This window comes from Schistocerca piceifrons, chromosome 1 (assembly GCF_021461385.2).
Source record: "Schistocerca piceifrons isolate TAMUIC-IGC-003096 chromosome 1, iqSchPice1.1, whole genome shotgun sequence".
Lineage (NCBI taxonomy): Eukaryota > Metazoa > Arthropoda > Insecta > Orthoptera > Acrididae > Schistocerca > Schistocerca piceifrons.
The window spans coordinates 806,258,565-806,280,433 of NC_060138.1; the positions used below are offsets into that span (position 1 = coordinate 806,258,565).

At 41.9% G+C, this 21,869-nt stretch overlaps 1 protein-coding gene across 2 annotated transcripts in view; it reads left to right on the plus strand.

Moving 5' to 3' along the window:
* Positions 1 to 234: 234 nt before the first annotated feature.
* LOC124797254 (fibulin-1-like) overlaps positions 235 to 21,869 on the plus strand; it is a 57,190-nt gene continuing 35,555 nt past the window's right edge. Inside the window, exons 1-2 of one of the 2 annotated variants that reach the window (XM_047260772.1) lie at positions 235 to 362; positions 16,409 to 16,647. In XM_047260772.1, the coding sequence (XP_047116728.1) occupies positions 272 to 362; positions 16,409 to 16,647 (330 nt within the window). In that variant the 5' untranslated portion in view covers positions 235 to 271. The remainder of the gene's footprint in view (positions 363 to 16,408; positions 16,648 to 21,869) is intronic. The other variant, XM_047260773.1, reaches the window with a different exon arrangement.

The following is a 21,869-nucleotide window of genomic DNA, read 5'->3' on the forward strand; positions in this document are numbered from 1 at the left end:
TCTTAATGTTGTAACATTCAGATTTGATACTTTGTTACAATATGTTGTAGCATTCGACACGTATTGGATTTGAGGTGCAATCAGTAGAGGTGAAACTGTCACACTTTGCGTCGGCGGACAATGCCTACTACCTCGCCTTCAGCAGTCGCGTCGGTGCCGATCCAGGCCGTGGAGGGGATGGTTGTGCGCGCCCCTACCGGCCGCCTGTAGGCAACACGCAGAGCGCGCGCAGCGGCTGGCGGTTCCGGACCTGCGACGCTGCTGCAACAGGATGCTGCCTCCGAACTATCTCGCGGCCGCCGTGGCGTCTGTGCTTATCGTACTCGAGCCGCCGTCGTCACAGGCGAAATCTCTTGCCACTGGTGAGTGGGTCGCATTAAAAACTTATATTTATGTCTTCTTACCAGTGCCTGAATGCTAAATTACAGTTTTCCATGCATTACTATAGTATGAAAAATATTCATTGTCTCTTTGGAAACTAGCAAGTTAAATTCACGACTGGTAAGTTTGACGTACGTTAAGAAGCAGATGTTTCAATTTCGTTGATTACGAGAAATTAGAAATCATTTGTTAAGTTGCCTTTTTCATCAAAAATGAAGGATTAAGATATAGCAATGAAGCATTTTTTTGATTAATGCATGATTAAAGTCATTAAATAGATTCCACTGTGATGGAAAAATCTGCTAAGCCTTTCACTGTGGAATATAAATACTACTTATTCTCTGTAGATTACCATGTCGAGCTACCTGTGCTTTCCACATCAACCATAGTAGATGTAGAAGCCATAATGCATTTAAGTGCTTGGATGTCAATAGATGATCAGTTACAAATAATCAACAACACTGCTGTTAAGATATCAAGTACTATAAGGCGTTGAAGAGACTTTCCTTACGGGGGGACTGGGGGAAGGGGGGGGGGGGGGGGGGGGGGAGAGGATAGGATGACATTGCAATGTCTATTATGTTCATAAGCCAGTTGTTATAGCAACTGTTGATTTATTGCATTATATGAATCTAGGGACTATCTGGCATAATCTGCAGTAAATGTGATGAAATATTCTTCGTACTTCAAATGAGAACTTTACAACAAAACTGCAGTTTAATTTTCTACATTGAAGTATTTATAATCAACGTAATCTTTGTCTGTGGACAGCTATTAGATATGTTAAATTTCTTTTTAACAACTGACGTCTAGGTTGAACGACCAGCAATTATCCCATTATAAATATAAATAAAGCCATATTGTTATTTCTCAGTAAGTTATGAGTATGTCTTTTTATAACTACAACTATAAACTGTTAACAACAGTCGAATGGAAAGACATTTCATAAAATTCTAAAGATTCAGTGCGTTTCAAGCATGATTCGTGTTTTTAAGATACTTTTACCTATCTGGGAGATAAGACGATTGGCTCACATTATATGGATTCAGTAATTTGCTATTGAAACCCTTTATACTTTCTGCTGTCCTCTTTTCTTCTCTCCCTCTTCTTTTTTATGTCGTGTGTCACTTTCATGATTTGACAGTCATAATGTTGTTTTAATCTTGTCACCAGAAATATTTTCAGCAGCCATAGTTGTTAGTTAAACCTAAGTGTGGAAAGTCGTGTGTGCCATCTATCTGTGAAATGAGTTGACTTTGGTTCCGTGTTTCTTCGTGTTATAACATTGCGTAATCTGTTTGCATCGTGTGTCGCACCTCGTGCGGCAGAGATTGGGAACTAGTTCGGTAATTACTTAAACGAGGGTGAGAAACACTATGAAAGCACACTCGGGATGACCCGTGGCTAGACAAAGAGTCGTTATTTCGTCGCAAGGGTTCGAAGCGGGTCGGCTCACTTCAGTGCGAGCGAGCGCGCTAGGTGTTGAACTACACCTTTAGGTATTTCGTTGATTTCATTTGGTGGACAAAATATAAATAAGTCGTGTGATGGCGCAAGTGAGCTGTAGAGCAGCTGTCGAATGTAGCGGGGCATAAGAACATTGTGAAGCAATGAAAAAAAATAATTAATTCACTACCCTACAGAGAGATGCGGCAGTTCGCAATGTGGAATTCGTGTGATGTTCAAGCGCCTGACCGGTTACAAATGAGAGCCTTAAGCGCCCTTTTGGAATTCTGCAAAGGTAAAGCCTCTGGCACAAGGACCGCGACCGCGGATGTTGAGCGTGCCGAGTTTCTGGCATCATAGTGTGGAGAAAGTATGATCGGGAGTCTTTCCGAACGTGCAGAGAAATGTCTAGCATCACAGATATTATTGAACGTACGTTTGAACGTCGATCAGTGAGATGGAACAACGTCACCTGTGTCACATGAACGCCATCTCTCTGCAGTACAGCGTCCGGAGACGTCATATTGGCTTTCAGTTGAAGGCCCGTATGTATGTATGTCACCAGCCAAACCCGATTTTAGGATGAACTAGTTTCGCCTAGGTCAAACTCATTCATCCTTTTGACGATAGGATAAACAGTTCAGCCTAGGTCGAATCGGTTTATCCTAGTTAGAATTTACATGCTTTAGGATGAACTGGTACATCCTAATCAGAACTAGTTTCAATTAATTTGTATCTTATATAAGCTTTTCAAAGTAAATTGAATAAAGCAATAGATACAAAATAGTCAATATGATTCATTAAAGTTATTTAATAGCTAATCAGTAAATTCACATCTATCACTAGATCGACTTACATATATCCATCCACAAAAATCACCTTATCTGCAATTTGCTTATTTACTTATTTTTGCAAGGTTTACTTTGGTTGCACTTAGAATTACAGAGTACTTGTTTTTCTTACAACTTCATTTGTTTGTTGTATAGTTTTTCATGCAACTGCGTTTCACGAAGCCTTGTCCTGATACAACAGAATGTTTTGTGGCTGCAGTTCTTAAAGATATTTTAATATCTCCCACATCTAAAAATTTCTGAATGCAGACGTCGAAATCAGTTCTAGAAAAATAAAAAAGAAATTAAAATAAATATTTTTAATATTTTATTACAAATAGTTATGGAAAATTTTAATAAAATTATACCTGCAATAATGTTTTTGAAGTACGCCATGTTTGTTGCCAGCTTTGTACAGGTCCTCATCAGTGTTTTGAAGTATTACTCCAATTAGATTTCGAAGGTCACCTCTGCCTTTATCTACATCTGGAATCGGTATGGTTCAGTTGTCTCCAATGTCAGCTGGTGGATGAGAGGAAGCTTTCATTCTTTTAGCTTGGTTTCTGAAATTTTCTGTCGGAATTTTTCTAGCATTTTGAATGTCGTTTGTGTCAATTTTCACAATGTTATCATCATCACTATATCACTGTCTTCGTACTGTTCAGTATTGCTGTCATCTTCGATTGCCTTCTTTAGGTCACCTTCATCCTGAATATCATTTATGATTTCTTGAGGCAACGAGGAAGTGGAAAGTCCTACTGTAGTTTCGATTCCGAATAACGCATTGTGAGGTGATCGTTTTATGCCAGAGTGGTATGTTCGATTTTTCATGAATTGGCCATACCTTAATCCTTTCGACCACTCCGTCGAATTGTTGTCCTTTAACCAGGAACTTATCGTATTTTCCATGTCCTGATTGGCACGTTCAACAGAGCCCTGACTTCGGCTGTGCCTTGGTTTTCCATGCACAATTTTCAGTTCTGACCAAAGCTTTGCCAGTTCACTTATAACATTATTGACAAATTCTCTGCCATTATCAGATCGAAGAATGCACGGCGCCCCTACAGATAGGAATATGTCATTCAAATGATAAGCCACTTCTTCAGCCCTCTTTGATGTTAACGCATGAAGGAGAACAAATTTTGTGAAACAGTCTTGGTAAACTAGAATGAAATTTAAATTCCCGTCTGGTTGTGTTTGGAAATCAATCAAATCGACTTGCCATCTGCTATTCATTTCCGAATGGAGAACTGGCTTTGAAACTAGCCTTCTTTCCTTTTTTGTCTCCTTTTGTTGACAAACATCACACATTTATAAATAGAGGCACATCATTTCCTTTGCGATATTGGCATATTTTTTTGATGTCTCGGCTAACATCCTATCGCGACCACCACGACCCACAACTACATGAGCTGCGTCAATCACATCATAAAGTTCATCAGCTGGAACAAAGTATTTTATGTTCCCTTCACACCGTGCAATTAGTTTTTTCACTTCACCAATTTTCAAAACAGCAAATCGTTTCAGTATTCTTTTTTGTAATGATATTCTTTTCTCCAACTTTTCCGCGTCTTCTACTTGTTTAATCAAATCTGCATATTCGTCTACTGATAACCCGTTTGTTTTCACTCTGCAAAATTTCTTCCAGAAACTTTTCTCTCCATAGCTTTTGATTGACTTGTCTACTACACGAAGGCTCATCCATGATGGAACGCCTCACAATAATTATGCTAGGATTATAATAAAATCATTTAAACGCAACCAGCAACTTAACACGCGCACTCGGCGATGCAAAATAACGTTCAAAACAAAGAACAGTGCGAGCGAAGAGCGGTTGAGAGGTGCGAGGGGCAAGTCAGAGATGATTCGGGGATTCCCCGTTCGTATAGGCAGCGACATGCGTTCCAACTAGGCAAGTTTAGTTCAGACTAGGACGTACCAGTTTATCCTAAAGCATGTAAATTCTAGCAAGGATAATCTGATTCGACCTAGGCTAAACTGTTTTATCCTATCGGTAACAAGGATTCTACTGTTGAATAAGAAAAGTGATCAAGTAAGATTGGCAAAAGAATTTTTTTAATAAGTGAGAATGATGAAATAATTTTATCTTATATGCAAAACTACTGTAAATTTGTATCGCAGTTTTTGTAATGGAACTTGTATAAACCCATGTCCTTATTGAGTGGACGTGGTACTTTCCTTTTTCCCTTATAATATGGCTATGGATATTGAAGTTCTTATTTACGTGTATTACAGACAGAATAACATGACTAGCATATGGACAAGGGAACCAACGTGCCTTTTAACAAAGATAAAGTAGGACTTTACGCCCGTCCATTTCGTAAACAGTTTGATGTGCGACAGCCGACAACTGCCGCTGGAGCGCGCTGCGATCGCCTATACCATGTTGAGAACACGTACCGTATGCACAAGTCGCATCGTTTCTCAGCGTTCAGCAGCACGTTGAACTCGGCACACTCAACATTCAAGTTAGAAGGCACTGTCCTAGTACCAGTGGCTTAAGACTGAACTCTTTTTCCACAGGTGATACCACAACACATTTGAATACTATTCCTAACAGAGAAGAGTACATAGGAGACCGACTAACACCGGTATAGGGCTGGCTTCTGAAATGGAACAGTATTTTCGTAATTGATATATTTTGGCGTGAAAGGTTGTGTGCTAAATGAGATACAGGCAGAGAACGGAGGGAGTATCTCGGAGCAACATTAGCTGGGAAAGACGTGACGAACGTTCCTGAAGCCGCGCAGTAATTGACCTACCTATAGGTCACCGTTCCAGGGGTTTACTCTGAAGTCCATATACTGAGATGAAGTACTCGTAGATGTCGCCAGGATCAACTGCAACGGACAGAATGCTGCGCACGACACGGAATGACGTCGGATACCTCGGAATGTAATCGCAGCAGAGGTGCTACAAAACAGCGTGACATTCAATTTTTCGGTGTCTGGCAGCCATAACAACACTAAACACAATAACAACGTCTAAGCAGCCGTAGAACGATAACCAAGCCCTCTTCATGCTGTACAAAGAAACACCATTCCACGCGAATACCTGAGATCATCACACCGCAAAAGTTCGAAGGTTCAAATGGGTCCAAGCACTATGGGACTTAACATCTGAGGTCATCAGTCCCCTAGACTTAGAAGTACTTAAACCTAACTAACCGAAGGACATCACACACATCCATGCCCGAGGCAGGATTCGAACCCGCGACCGCAGCAGCAGCGCGGTTCCGGGCTGAAGCGCCTAGAACCGCTCGGCCACACCGACCGACAAGGTCGAATGACTGCTTGAAAGTAGAAGCTCTACAATCGGAACATTTCATACTTCAGGAGGTCGCATCGGTAAAATATTTTTTACGAAAACAGGAAACCTGTGGATGAACAACATTTCGAGAGAAGTTTGGCGTCTAAATTCATGTGATCATGCCCGCTATCCCAGAGAGCCTACTACAACTCTTCAATGCTTCCAATATCTTAACTCCACGCTACTATGAATCGTTTACATTACCTACGCGGAAAGTATGTTTCAATGCTATAAACGAAACGTCAGCAGCACTTAGTGATCTTTTAAAACCCTTTTCGGTGAACTGACTGGCTTTTATTTGACCCTTGTGAATTACAACTGAGGATCAAAAACGACACATCGGTCATCGAATGTAACCATCATGCGATAAATATTATTAACATCTCACTACAGCAGAAGATCAAAAGTTGGTGTTGTATCAAAAAACTGTTTCGAATTACTTACGAGAAGGCGCATAAAGAGCGTGCCTGTATTCACTCCAGACTACCGAAATTGTGCACTTGTTGACGTACCGCCTTCAGGTACTTGGAAATAACGGAGACAATGGCGGTTGTTCTAGTCTTACGGATTATGGCCATGGCGCTATTCCTCTGGGACTATACAATAGCCAGCGCAGAATATAAGTACTCCAAACTCCTATTGTAACTGACAAAAGATGGACGGAGAGATTCTCGGTCTTGTGCTTCAATAAGCTCACAGTTCTCGGTACGGCTATTTCTCGCCGTTTCACGGAACACCAATTCATTCAGGTATGTGCCAACAACGCTAACTTCTAAGAGAGGAAGTCGACTTCAGATAGCACAGAGAAAGAAATATCTTTTTACCTTGGGATCATGATTAAAAATAATTGTTATATTTTTTAATGGAAACACTTCCATTGGCGAGTTCCGTGTGGAAATTTTTATTTAGTTAAAATTGTAAGAACGTGAGGATGTGACTCCGGTAATATATACTGCAATGACACATTCTATTAATGCATTGTTTTTCTTTGTGTCATAGCACGCGCACAACTAGCTACAGAAAATATCACTTTCCACAGCGATTTATTAGTATGCGCACCTAACGATGTCCCGGAGGGTACTTCTAGTACGACTAACTGTATCCAAGTTCCACGTTCCACTCGCATGTGGGGTGTAGGCATAATGATTGACAGTAAATCGCCTGTATTGGTTTTAATTTCTTGGATTTTCTCGCCTTGGTCATTTCGTGAGGTGTATGTGGGGGGAAGTAAAATGTTTTTCTACTCTTCCAGGTAAGTGCTCACCCAAAATTTCAATAGTTAACCTCTCCATAATGCACGACCTCTATCTTATAACATCTACACTGGAGTTTGTTAAGTGCCTCATCGTGTTGACAACATCTTTTACTTCAGTCAGGGTTGATGTTATGAAACGTTTGAAACGTAGAAATGTTTTCTAAAATGCGATATTTAAAGATACTATACTTAAAATATGGATACCCCTCACTCCACACACACGCATACAAGTACACGCGCCCGTGCAAGCGCGCGCACACACACACACACACACACACACACACACACACAGAAACATACCCATTGTATAGCCGTAGACTTGCTAAGAATTTATGGTATTTTGTAACTAAAGCAGGTGAATGATGTTGCGATTAGGTTTTTTGTAACTGAATACAAAAGCAGAGACAAGAATTATCATACCACGACGTGTCATTTGGAATAGAGGTATAATTCATAGGACTACTAAGTGTGCCTGAGGCTTCACAAGAAAAAAAAAAAGAAACTGATAGTTTGAATCAGGATCGTCGGCGTAGTCTGTTACGAGAAGATTATTAGTTTAAGTCAGTTAGCTGTCGTCATACTCTGGTATGTGATAGTTTTCATATCAGACCGTTCTAAAAACCAATAAACAATATTTTAAGGTTCTTCACAGGACAACATTAAACATTTTCGGAACATCGCGGGGCACGTCGTGTAATGAATTTATTTAGTTCCCTACTGCAATATCGTTTGTTCTCTGAAGATAGCTGATCCGTCTATGAAGTGAGTACCAAATCGCCGTCCCAAAAAGACATGATAACCGATATGGAATTTTCAGGCCAACACATTAAGTATTGGAAATGTCATATTTTCTTCGTTAACAATTGCAACAAGAAGCCATATACAATTTACAGGTCAGTTGTGTATCTAATTTTCGAAATGTACATCTTCTACAGAGTGTGGTGCTCCGTGGCAAAGTAAACTCGTATCATTCGTGTCGACCAAATTTTGGTCTCTTTGTTTCCCTAGGTCCCTTGAGTCAAATTCGTGGATGGATGCGTTGGCTGAATCACTGTCGAGTTAAGTATCTACTATCCCAGTCTGGAGATTTGTTACTATTCACACAATTAGCTTTCTGTAAATTTCCTAGCAGTAAACTGAATGTAGAAACACACTCTAAGGTAGAGTAGTTTAGTCGTTTACATGGATCATCGGCACGACGTGTCGATAAAAGTTGAGACTAGTCAATGTGTTAGTTTCTTGATGTAACTGATATTTACACGTGTGCGATGATGCTATCTGACTATAGTTGCTTATAGAACAAGTATTATATGCAGACCTGTGATCACTCTGGTCAACCATCAGTGTCCATCTACAGGCAGCCTCATTATGTGGCACTTATACTGGTACGTGCATGGTTGTAAGGAACTGATATTTCATTTCGTGTGGGCAGCTAGACCATGAAAGGAGCTTTCCTGAGTTGCCCACATGCTACGACGAAACTGACCGTTAATACGAAGCATAAAGTTGTGCTGTGAACCCAATATAAGGTCCACTACGCATGTTATAGACAGTGGTTCTCTATTGGGTACAAGGCAGCTGAGCTACTTGGGCGACGAACGGCCGGTTTAGCAGCCAATGTAGTCTGCACTACACATTTTGTAGTAGAATGGCATTTTGGCCTAAATATATTGGCGTTGCTATTGACGCAAAGGGCCGTGCGTCATTTGGAGAATAAGTGACTAGAAGAGGGCCATAACTAGTAGCGACTAAGCCAAAGAGTTGCTCCTTCCACCCACTGGAACAGACTGATGTTCTTTTAACGTAACTATATGACTGAGACTGAAGCATGATTTCCTTACTGGGAATTGAAATCCGCCACTGTAGAATGCTTGTGATGTTCGAGCATTTCAACACCACGATGTAGAAGTGTGCTTCTACTTCACACATATTATTTACATTTTTATATATTTTTTACTCGTCTCATTTATGAATTATAACCCGTTTTATTATTTTTATCATATTTTGACAAATGTTCAATCAGTCACTGCGTATTAAATGAGATACGGTGGTGATGACACTGCTGCGCATCCGTTAACGTAATAACAACACCAGTCTCTATATAAGCTGAAGTGACAAAAGTCATGTGATATCTCCTAATATCTTGTAGAACCTCCTTTTAACCGGCGTAGTGCAATAACTTGACGTGGCATTGGCTCACCAAGTCGTTGGAAGACCCTTACAGAAATACTGAGCCATGCTGCCTCAACAGCCGTCCGTAATAGCTAAAGTGCTACCAGTGCAGGATTTTGTTCACGAACTGACTTTTCGATTATGTCAATAAACGTTCAGCGGGATTAATGCTGGGTAAAAAAAAAGTTCAAATGTGTGTGAAATCTTGTGGGACTTAACTGCTAAGGTCATCAGTCTCTAAGCTTACACACTACTTAACCTAAATTATCCTAATGAAAAACACACACACCCGTGCCCGAGGGAGGACTCGAACCTCCGCTGGGACCAGCCGCACAGTCCATGACTGCAGCGCCTTAGACCGTAATTCTGGATGAACTGGAAGGCCAAATCATTCGGTAGAACTGTCCAGAATGTTATTCAAACCAATCGTGAACAATTGTGGCCCAGTGACATAGCTCAATGTCATTCATAAAAATTCCATCGATGTTTGGGACGTCCACGAATGATTGCAAATGTTCTCCACGTAGCCGAGCATAACCATTTTCAGTCAGTGACGCGTTCAGCTGGGTCAGGGGGCCTTGTCCATTTCGTGTAAACACAGCAAACACCATTAGGGACCCGCTGGCAGCTTGCACAGTGCCTTGTTGACAACTTCGGGCGATGGCTTTGTGTGGTCTGCGCCACACCCCAATCGTATCATCGACTCTTACCAACTGAAATCGGGACTCATCTGACCAGGTTATGATTCTCCAGTCGTTTGGGATACAGACCATATGATCACACGATCCCAGGAGAGGCGCTGTGGGCGATGTCGTGCTGTTAGCAAAGGCACTCGCGTCGGTCGTCTGCTACAATAACCCATTAGTACCACATATCGGCGGACTGTTCTATCGAATGCATTTGTCGTACGTCCCACATCGATTTCTGCGGTTATTTCAAGCAATGTTGCTAGTATGTTAGTACTGACAGCTCTAAGCAAACGCCGCTGTTCTCGGTCGTTAAATGAAGGCCGTCGACCATTGCGTTGACTGTAATGAGAGGTAACGGCTGAAATTTGGCATTCTCGGCAGGCTGTGTATCACGGAATACTGGATTCCCTAACTACAACCGAAATGGCCCATGTCTGTAACTCCAACTCATATTCCGCGTTCCAAGTTTGTTAATTCCTGTCGTGCGGTCGTAATCACATCGGATTCCTTTTCACACGAATCAGCTGAGTCCATATACTACCCCATGACTTTTGTCAGCTCAATTTATTTGTGATTGGAAGGATGTGTGTAAAACTGCACATACTACTTTCGAAGATTTGGTTCTGTTGCAATCTTAGGATTTTTACTGTTGCAATATCCTAACAATGGATATGGAAAACAAATCCGACTCCCAGATATTCGATTTCTGCATTGAATATGTCCTCCTCATTATTCGTTTGTTAGGCCAAATCACGGTGATTCTAAATGTAACCTTCGGATGGTTGGCAGATTACTTTGCTTGAGTTCGTGTTGCCCAGTTTTAGATGGTAACATGTATAGCAAGGAAAAATAATTTTGTAATAAAATGTTGATGTACGTCATTGTTTTCCTCTAAGCGTGCTATTGCATATACCGAATCCGGTCTAGGAAGTAAAAGAGATTTAAAGAACAGATATTTTTACTTTTCATTCTCATTTAATTTAACTGCATTATTTTGCACCTGTAAATACATTTCTGCAAAAACACAAGAGTTTCTACACTCTTTCTCATGCATAGCTAATTATAATGAAGATTAAAGAAGGTAATGGCTGTTCATTACTATAACCACCAACATCATTGTTAATATTATTTTCAACGTTAGAGAATAACTAAGGCTACACAGTTATCGTGCGTAAGGCCTTTCGGGTTACACATTTGCAGTTGCAACATCAGTTTTGCTTTTAAAGCATCGAACCATACATGAAACCGCTGAGTGTCGTGTATAGATTCACCTTACCTTTCGGAACAAGGTACCGTGCATATACACAATGTAGGTCATATGTAGAACAAATTAAGAAGTACTAACGACGTTTCTATGCTTCTAGTCATGTGTGCTGTTTTCTGATTTCGTATTCTGCAGCAAGGTAATTCTAAGGCGTCACGTGACAACAATTTATACTGCAACCAAGACTCGCATGCCGCATCACTGTGGATTAGTTCTGTTTCCATTTGATATTACAGTAAATTTTTGGAAATAGCATCTCACAGGAAGAACGATCAAAATAAATTGAGACGTTGAAGATATGTAGAACACTGTACCAAAAATAAATGATTTACATTTCAGACGCCTGGATTGTCTGTGGGCTCAACAACTCTCTTTTGATCTTGTGTGATTGAAAAGATGGTTGAGGAACACCAAAAAAGTGGAAACGGAAAATAAGTGCTGGTTCCACTACGTAGTATAAGTGTGTGAATACGCGGTGAAATAATTGTTTCCTTGGGAAAGCGTTCTCACATTGTAACACATTTACTTTTGCTTTGAAGGGTTACTCCACTCTTCAGCAGTTTTCTTGTATTCCCATTCGCCAGCATTCACGATCATTGCAGTCTTCCACTTTCAGTCATATGTTCCTCATCATTTCAATTATTCCCTCTCTCCATGTTATTCCCGGCCGTCCGCGCTTCTTCATTCCCGGCACCGTTGTCCTTGCTTCCTTCGCCATACATATGACGTTGGTTGTTTATTGCTAGGTGGGCTCGCTTCAGAGATATGAAGGTCAACTTTGTTTCTTTTTAAAATGGGATGCCATCTCAATTCACTGCATTTACTGGTTGTTCCACATCCATTATCTCCCTATTTCCTCATTTCTTCTCCCCTCTGTTCTAGTTAGCCTGGCTGCCCTCTTTATTCTATCCATTTCTACTGCTTGTACTATACTTCTTTGCGCTCCTCAGGGTCAATCCTTCTGTATCGTATATTAGTATTCATTCGACTACTGTTTGTAGAATCATCTCCTTTGATGTCTACCCGTGTATTACCTTTTTCAGCACCTATTTTACTTCTTCCTCTTATATAGGTTCTACATTACCAACCATGCTGCTTCTGTTGAAGATTTTTTTTCATCCAGTCTCTTCATATTTGTACCACAATTTCTTCACAGTGATTTTTCAACTGTCCAGTACATCTAGAATGTTTTGTGGGTGCGGTACTGCTAAACATTATCTTCTTCATCATGCTCCATGCCTCCGCGATCTCCTGTATCTAAACGAATGTTCTTTTTTCCCCATAGGCTTTCCCATGCCTCTTCCTTAAACTTTGTTGTGAATATTTTAGCCTCTTTTTATATGGCTTGTGTCCATTCCAATTTTCTTCACTCCCAGAACTAAACGATATTTAATTAGGTTTCTTCTTTTCCTCAACTACCTCAAACAATTCCGTGGTTGTCCATTCAGTTCTTGCCCTTTCCATTCCTAAAGCTTCCTCTGCTGCTTCCTTAATCGAATGTTCCAGAAAATTGTATAGTTCACAAGCACACCAGTCATCCTCCAATGGCCGGCCGTTGTGGCCGAAAAAAAAAGCGGTTCTAGGCTCTTCTGTTGTTACGGTCGCAGGCTCGAATCCTGCCTCGGGCGTGGATGTAAAATCTTAGTTGACGAACTTCTCACATATTCTTCTTGTAGTAGGTGTATAATATACAGGGTGTTTCAAAAATGACCGGTATATTTGAAACGGCAATAAAAACTAAACGAGCAGCGATAGAAATACACCGTTTGTTGCAATATGCTTGGGACAACAGTACATTTTCAGGCAGACAAACTTTCGAAATTACAGTAGTTACAATTGTCAACAACAGATGGCGCTGCGGTCTGGGAAACTCTATAGTACGATATTTTCCACATATCCACCATGCGTAGCAATAATATGGCGTAGTCTCTGAATGAAATTACCCGAAACCTTTGACAACGTGTCTGGCGGAATGGCTTCACATGCAGATGAGATGTACTGCTTCAGCTGTTCAATTGTTTCTGGATTCTGGCGGTACACCTGGTCTTTCAAGTGTCCCCACAGAAAGAAGTCACAGGGGTTCATGTCTGGCGAATAGGGAGGCCAATCCACGCCGCCTCCTGTATGTTTCGGATAGCCCAAAGCAATCACACGATCATCGAAATATTCATTCAGGAAATTAAAGACGTCGGCCGTGCGATGTGGCCGGGCACCATCTTGCATAAACCACGAGGTGTTCGCAGTGTCGTCTAAGGCAGTTTGTACCGCCACAAATTCACGAAGAATGTCCAGATAGCGTGATGCAGTAATCGTTTCGGATCTGAAAAATGGGCCAATGATTCCCTTGGAAGAAATGGCGGCCCAGACCAGTACTTTTTGAGGATGCAGGGACGATGGGACTGCAACATGGGGCTTTTCGGTTCCCCATTTGCGCCAGTTCTGTTTATTGACGAAGCCGTCCAGGTAAAAATAAGCTTCGTCAGTTTACCAAATGCTGCCCACATGCATATCGCCGTCATCAATCCTGTGCACTATATCGTTAGCGAATGTCTCTCGTGCAGCAATGGTAGCGGCGCTGAGGGGTTGCCGCGTTTGAATTTTGTATGGATAGAGGTGTAAACTCTGGCGCATGAGACGATACATGGACGTTGGCGTCATTTGGACCGCAGCTGCAACACGGCGAACGGAAACCCGAGGCCGCTGTTGGATCACCTGCTGCACTAGCTGCGCGTTGCCCTCTGTGGTTGCCGTACGCGGTCGCCCTACCTTTCCAGCACGTTCATCCGTCACGTTCCCAGTCCGTTGAAATTTTTCAAACAGATCCTTTATTGTATCGCTTTTCGGTTCTTTGGTTACATTAAACCTCCGTTGAAAACTTCGTCTTGTTGCAACAACACTGTGTTCTAGGCGGTGGAATTCCAACACCAGAAAAATCCTCTGTTCTAAGGAATAAACCATGTTGTCTACAGCACACTTGCACGTTGTGAACAGCACACACTTACAGCAGAAAGATGACATACAGAATGGTTCACCCACAGACTGCGTTGTCTTCTATATCCTTCACATCACTTGCAGCGCCATCTGTTGTTGAAAATTGTCCGCCTGAAAATGTACTGTTGTCCCAAGGATATTGCAACAAACGGTGTATTTCTATCGCTGCTCGTTTAGTTTTAATTGCCGTTTCAGATATACCAGTCATTTTTGAAACACCCTGTATTTTGAATTCTCTATAGTTTCGTTTCCAACATTCTCCTCCTCGTTTTGTTTTATCCTGGTTCCGATTGGGAAATCAGTTTTCGAAGTAATTATGCAACGATCGAAGTTACAATCTGTTCCTCATTTTTTCTTACGTCTTGTACCTTAATCCCTCTCTGTCTTTGTACTATTACCTAATCCTACAATACATTTTAGGTTTGTTGAGGGATGTGCCGATTTATATTAATGATTTTCTTTGTCTGGAGCTGATCATCCGTAACAGTATGCTGCTGAATCCCACAGAAGTTAATCAGCCTCTCAATTATCATTCTCGACATCCTCTCACATAGTCCTACAGCGTCATTATTCCAACATAGTATTCATATACGACAATAATGCCTCTGTGAAAGTGTAAATGGAACAAGGCTACACCCAGCGACTAGCGTCTGCTGAACCATACAATGTGACCGAAGCACTGGATGAAAGTAACTTTGTTTGAATGGCTCCAAGAAAGAAAGAATTTCTCGGCTTACTTTGTCGGCTAGGCGCTAGAGCACAGTGACTGTGTTTAGTGTTTTCAGAAGAACGCCGTTTCGACCTACCCTACATTGATGACTGAATACGTGTTAGACCCTAGCGCAAACTGGTAGCTTGATTGTTTAAGTAACATTGAAGAAAAATTTTAAGTGTGACGATTTGGATCGCCGTTAGATGCAACACAGGGAAACCGATGAGCGGTATGTAGGCCAGGGAGCGCTAGATATTAGCGTTCTTTGAGGCACTCTGCATGTCAAACTGCTTCAGAAGAATTCGACGTCGTGTATGGCACGGAACGTGTGAGGATTCTTCAATAACAATACTTCCCTTGTTCCTTCCATAACGATAGAGCATGGTTGTTACGTCTCCTATAAAGACCGTAAATACTACTTATTCCATCATTTTTATTTCATTATCCTCTCAGCTGTGTTTATGGTTCTACTGAATAAAAGCTGTTGATTTTTAATCTGTAAGGTTCCATTTTCAGGAACAAGGCTGCGGGAATGGATGTACTTCCGTAACGAACATGAGGAAGCTTCTCATTCAGTTACCCGTTCAAGTGTCTGTATGGGAATTAATAGGTTTTATTTCCTCCGTAAGTACCTCTCTAGCCTATAGATTCGCCTCAATTGTTGCCTACTGAACATGTCTAAGTTATGGTTAGTCGGCTATTAATTTACAATGAAGTCATTGTTGACGCTTTGTAGATGTGTAGCAGTTTGTGTGGAAGAAGGGTTCCTAGAAAAAATATTAAGGTACTTCTCGAATTTTGCAATCTCTAACTCGAGCATTTGTACTTTCTGCATCACCTTGAATTGAACGAGTCTGAGGTAGTATACACATTTCTAATCTGAATAATTTCGCGCTGTTATACAGCTAATATGTGGTATAAACGTAATTTATGTCAACTGGAAGTTTCTTGGTTGCAGTCTTCGCAAACGTTACATAACTTTTGCACCAAACAGTTTCGTTACTTGTGGCTTATAGTGCTTTGACTGATAACATCTTAGAGTGTGGATGAATAGGAGAAACTCCTACGAATGTCGGCTTTTATTCCATCTACTTGCATCAATGGTGTTGATTTACACTGATGGAAACGTGTTAGTTATGGCCGAACAGAGGTATGTTGACGCAATAACAGAAAGTACTGCACAAAAACTCGGCTGATTAGCATCGCCTGTACAAGTCAATCATTTTAGTTTATTAACTGAATGTTTTCCGGCCATTTTTACAACTTTATTTTAATATGTGTAAGTATATCAACAGCAATTTCTTAAAATGGTACTATTTACAAACTGATGGGTTTCAGGCAGTGACTGGTGGATAGATAATTGTTTCGCCCCATCGGAGCTATGTGACGCTTACGAGCAACAGAGGATGGATGGTTTGCTGGGTCCTCCAGGGATAAATACAGACCGGAAGCCATGGAAGGGCCAGAACACGATGCAGTACGAGTGCCACAGCGTTTATGGACCGAAAAGAAGGGCCTGCCTGCTGGCCTCTTCAGGTGCTCCAAGGGAAGAAGTATGTCCTCATCAGTTTTCTCAGGTGACCAGCCTACTGGGTGAATATGTTGCAGGTTTATGTTGAATGTATATAAATATTGGAGATACCTAAAGTTTCAGAGTGTTTTCTGTATGAGAATGCATGTAGTATCCTCTTATTGTAAAATCTTTCGTATTTTGTTCTCCAGTATACACTGGCGTGACAAAAGTCTTACGATCCAGATATACTCATATGCAGATGGTGGTAGTGTAGTGTACGCAAAGTATAAAAGGGCAGTGCGTTGACAGAGCTGTCATTTGAGCTCAGGTGAAAGGTTTCCGACGTGATTATGGGCGCACGACGGGAATTAAAAGACTTCGAGCTCGGAACGATAAAAAAATTGTTCAAATGGCTCTGAGCACTATGGGACTTAACTTCTGAGGTCATCAGTCCCCTAGAACTCAGAACTACTTAAACCTAACTGAGGACATCAAACACATCCATGCCCGAGGCAGGATTCGAACCTGCGACCGTAGCGGTCACGCGGTTCCAGACTGAAGCGCCTAGAACCGCTCGGCCACACCGGCCGGCTCGGAACGATATTTGGGACTAGACGTACGGGAAATTCCATTTCGGAAACCGTTAAGGAAGTCAAGATTCCGACATCCACAGTGTCAAGTGTTTGCCGAGAATACCAAATTTCAGGCATTACCTCTCACCACAGTAAACGCAGAGTCTGACAGCGTTCATTTAACTATGGAGAGCAGTGGCGTATCCGTAGAGTTGTCAGTACTAACAGACAAACAACAATGCCTGTAATAACAGAAGAAATAAATGTGCGGGGAAATCTTCTGTTAATGGGCTATGGCAACAGACGACCGATGCGGATGCCTTTGCTAACAGCACGACATCGCATTCAGTGCCTCTCTCTGGGCTCGTGACAATATCAGTTGGACCCTAGGCTACTGGAAGACAGTGACCCAGTCAAAAGTGGGCCGTTTCAAGTGTGATGCAGACCCACTAAAACATGGAGCAAAGCTTTCATCAGGGCATTGTGGAAGCTGGTGGTGACTTCATAATGGTGTGGACTGTGTTTACATGGAATGGATTGGTTCCTCTCGTCCTACTGAATCAGTCATTAACTGGAAATGGTTATGAAACTTTCTGGCAGATTAAAACTGTGTGCCGGACCGAGGCTAGAACTCGGGCCCTTTACCTTTCGCTGGCAAGCGCTCTACCAACTGAGCTACCCAAGCACGACTCACGCAGGAGAGCTTCTGTGAAGTTTGGAAGGTAGGAGACGAGATACTGGCAGAAGTAAAGCTGTGAGGACGGGGCGTGAGTCGTGCTTGGGTAGCTTAATTGGCAGAGCACTTGCCCGCGAAAGGCAAAGGTCCCGAGTTCGAGTCTCGGTCCGGCACACAGTTTTAATCTGCCAGGAAGTTTCATATCTGCGCACACTCCGCTGCAGAGTGAACATCTCATTCTGGAAATGGTTATGTTCGGCTACTTGGAAACCATCTGCAGCCATTCACGCTCTTCGTGTTACCAAACAACAATGGAATTTGTATGGATGGCAGTGCACCATGTCACCGGGCCACAGTTGTTCGTGATTGGTTTGTATAACATTCGGTACAATTCGAGAGAATGATTTGGCCACCCAGATCGTTCGAATTAATTCCATCGAGTATTTATGGGACGTAATCGAGACGTCAGTTTGTGCACAAAATCCTGCACCGGCAACACGTTCGTAATTATGGGCGGCTGTAGAGCCAGTATGGCCCAATATTTCTATATGGGACTTCCAACGACTTGTTGACTCCTTACCACATCGAGATACTGCACTACGCTGGAAAAAAGGAGGTCCGACACGATATTAGGGGGTATCACATATCTTTTGCCACCTCGGATTTGTTTCCGTGAGTGTAGCATAACTCGAAATATGATGTCTAATTGATTTTGTACAGTACGAATATGTTTCATGCTGCAGTTATTTCAGTTTGATGAGCGCTAATTTCATAGTATTCACGAACGAGTGAACTAATTTCACTACCTGTAGGATGTAAACTAGGCACTGACTTCTTTAAAAACTTATCATTCTGGAGAACATAATGGCGTAAATCACACCAGGAAACTGGTACCATTATCTGTGATGAATTAAATGTTCTCGGAAGTATCACCTTCCAGCTTTTAAAATAGTCATCCTTTAGTAGACCAATCAAATTAGATTCACTACTCTCGGTTCAATTTAAGGGACAGAAAACCTCTTAAGAAACAAAATTTGATGAACAATGGAACAAGAACTGCAGAACAGTTGACAGTTTCGAGATGGATCAATATAAAACGTAAAAATAAATTATTTATTACAATAAGGATAAAATAGTACTTCCGAAATGAATTTTCTGACGACACTGCTACAAAACGTAGAAATAAATGAGCTACAGCCTTTACTACAGTAACACGTACATAAAAATGTTGAGCCTGGAAGCTGTGGTAACTTGAATGAGATTTTGACTCTGCGGCGGAGTGTGCGCTGATATGAAACTTCCTGGCAGATTAAAACTGTGTGCCGGACCGCTACTCGAGTTCGGAACCTTTGCCTTTCGCAGGCAAGTGCTCTACCAACTGAGCTACCCAAGCACGACTCACGCCCCGTCCTCAAGGCTTTACTTCTGCCAGTATCTCGTCTCCTACCTTCCAAACTTTACAGAAGCTCTTCTGCGAACCTGAAGAACTAGCACTCCTGAAAGAAAGGATATTGCGGAGACATGGCTTAGCCACAGCCTGGGGGATGTTTCCAGAATGCGTTTGGAAGGTAGGAGACGAGATACTGGCAGAAGTAAAGCTGTGAGGACGGGGCGTGAGTCGTGCGTGGTTACTTGATTCCTTCAATACCGTGTGTCTCAATGGCCCTATAATAGAATTTGTATAATTTGTACTTATCGATGTCGTCTTGATTGTGTAAGATGTGCGAATGATTTCAGTTCCAGACGAAGGAAGAAGGAAAAAGAAATCTATAATGGAATGAAGATGTACGTTTAATGTAAGCTTTTCGCTGAAAACGGGCTTCATTTCCAATCACCGGTGGACTATAAAACCGAAAAAGAAACCCAAGAACATAGACGCAAAAGAAAGAATACTAGTGTACTTGATGTACATAATACATTCGTGTGGAGGTGGTATTCCTGCGAATAAGATACTTAGAAACAGATAAAACAAATGACAGGATTGGTTTGCAGGGAAAGAAACCATTTTCTAGGGATTTCTTGTAGTATGATGTAGAATGATGGGAATGAAAAGTGTTACACAACAAACACCAAGACAGAACCCTCGCACACTCATCTTCCAATATTTTCATCATTGTGGGATATGTTGATTAAAGTTCGTCCTTTTGTGCATTTGTTTGCTGTATTTTCAGTAAGGAAAAAAAGGCATTCTCATAGAAGAAGAATGGTGTGAGTACGTGATAGCTATAGGGTGTGTCCAAAACTACTCCAAGGTTTCAGATGCAGACTGCAACTGACGACATTAGTGTAGCTTGTCACCATCTTTACGATTTTGACATGGGTCGAAACACTGCGATCAGGGATACGGCAGCATCATACGACAGATCGCACAGACAGTTAGCTATCTGCAGTGCAGCGACTGCGATTGATAATGAAATGGACAGAAGACATCAGCATGGCAAAACGTGTAGTCATGGGTGCATCATCCAGAAAGACTACTCCACTAGAAGATCGTAGATCTATCGACTGAATTTAATGGACGACAAAAAATGAAATACGGTATGAGATTATTGGAATTAAAATAATTTTAATAAAATACTCTAGATCGCACGTAAGTTGTATATACCCCGAAGGGAAAAAACCGGAACACCAAAAAATAATTTATGTAGAGCAATGAAATTTCGAGAATACATTTGTCTAGGTAATATACTTACGTCATAAACATTACAAGATCACAGTTTAAGGTAAGCACGAGGTAAGCCACTGCAAATATGAAACGCTAGTACATTAATAATCGGTGTAACCGTCAGAGTGTTGAATGCAAATACGCAAGCGTGAATGCATTGTGATGTACGGGTGCCAGATACCGGTTTGTGTAAGAAGTTCCATGCCTGTGGCACTTACAGGGACGGTTAATGTATTTTGTGGATGGATCTGGGGTTGTCCGATGATGCCCCGTATGGGCCCGACTGGTGACTAATGTGTAGGTCGGGCAGGCCAAGGCAACACTTCGACTCTCTATAGAGCATGTTGGGTCATAATAGCGGTATCTGCGAGACTGTTATCCTATTGGAAAACACCACGAGGAATAGAATGAACGCTTTCACGACCGGATGTCATTGCTGCTGGTAAACCTTACAGGGTATAAGGTCGTGGTCCACGAGAGTGTTCCTGGAAATCGCACCCTGACCATAACTCCAGGTTTAGGTCTGGTGTGTCTAGTACGCACATAGGTTGGTTAGAGGCTCTCAACTGGCCTCCTTCTAACGAACACACAGCCATCACCGGCACCGAGACAGACAACACAACAGACATCCACTCTCCCTTCAGTGAGCTCTCGCTTGACACCATAGAAGTCTGAGATGGCGGCAGTTTGGGATCAATGGAATGCACGCTACAGGATGACTGGCTCGGAGCTCTCTTTCAAATAACCGATTTGTTGCGGTTCTTTGTGTAACTGTTTTGCCAACTGCTGCTCAGATTTCTGCTGGAGATGCAATAAAATGCGACAGAACCATATGCCGAACACAAGAATCTTCCGTCACGGTAATGCCAAGTGGCCGTCTGGAGCCGAGTCTTCTTGCGACCATACACTCTCGTGACCACCGCTGCCATTAATCAGGTACATTGCGTAAATTCCTGTCAAGTCTTTCTACAGTATCACAGAAGCAACAACCCCGTCTTGTACCCTATTACACGACCTCGTTCAAACTGAGTGATGTGCTGACAGTGGCGTCTCTGTCGCCTCATGTCTCAAAGTTAACTAACGCTCACGACGTTACAGCGTGTATTTAAAGCAAACCTCAGTTGCATCCTCAAGGTGGCACTACTAGCTCCACTTGTATGCGATTGGCGTGAAATCTGAACACACATCACCTTTCAGACGTAGAAACACACTTACCAATATCAATTTATCTCGCACGACTCCTTCTTGGTGTTTCGATTTTTTCCGTTTTGTATTTCGTTTGACGACAGGCTTCTGTCTTTTGTAAGGCCATCATCAGATCACTTTTTACTCTGTAAAGAAGAGTATTACATATCGTATGTTATTTGGGAATA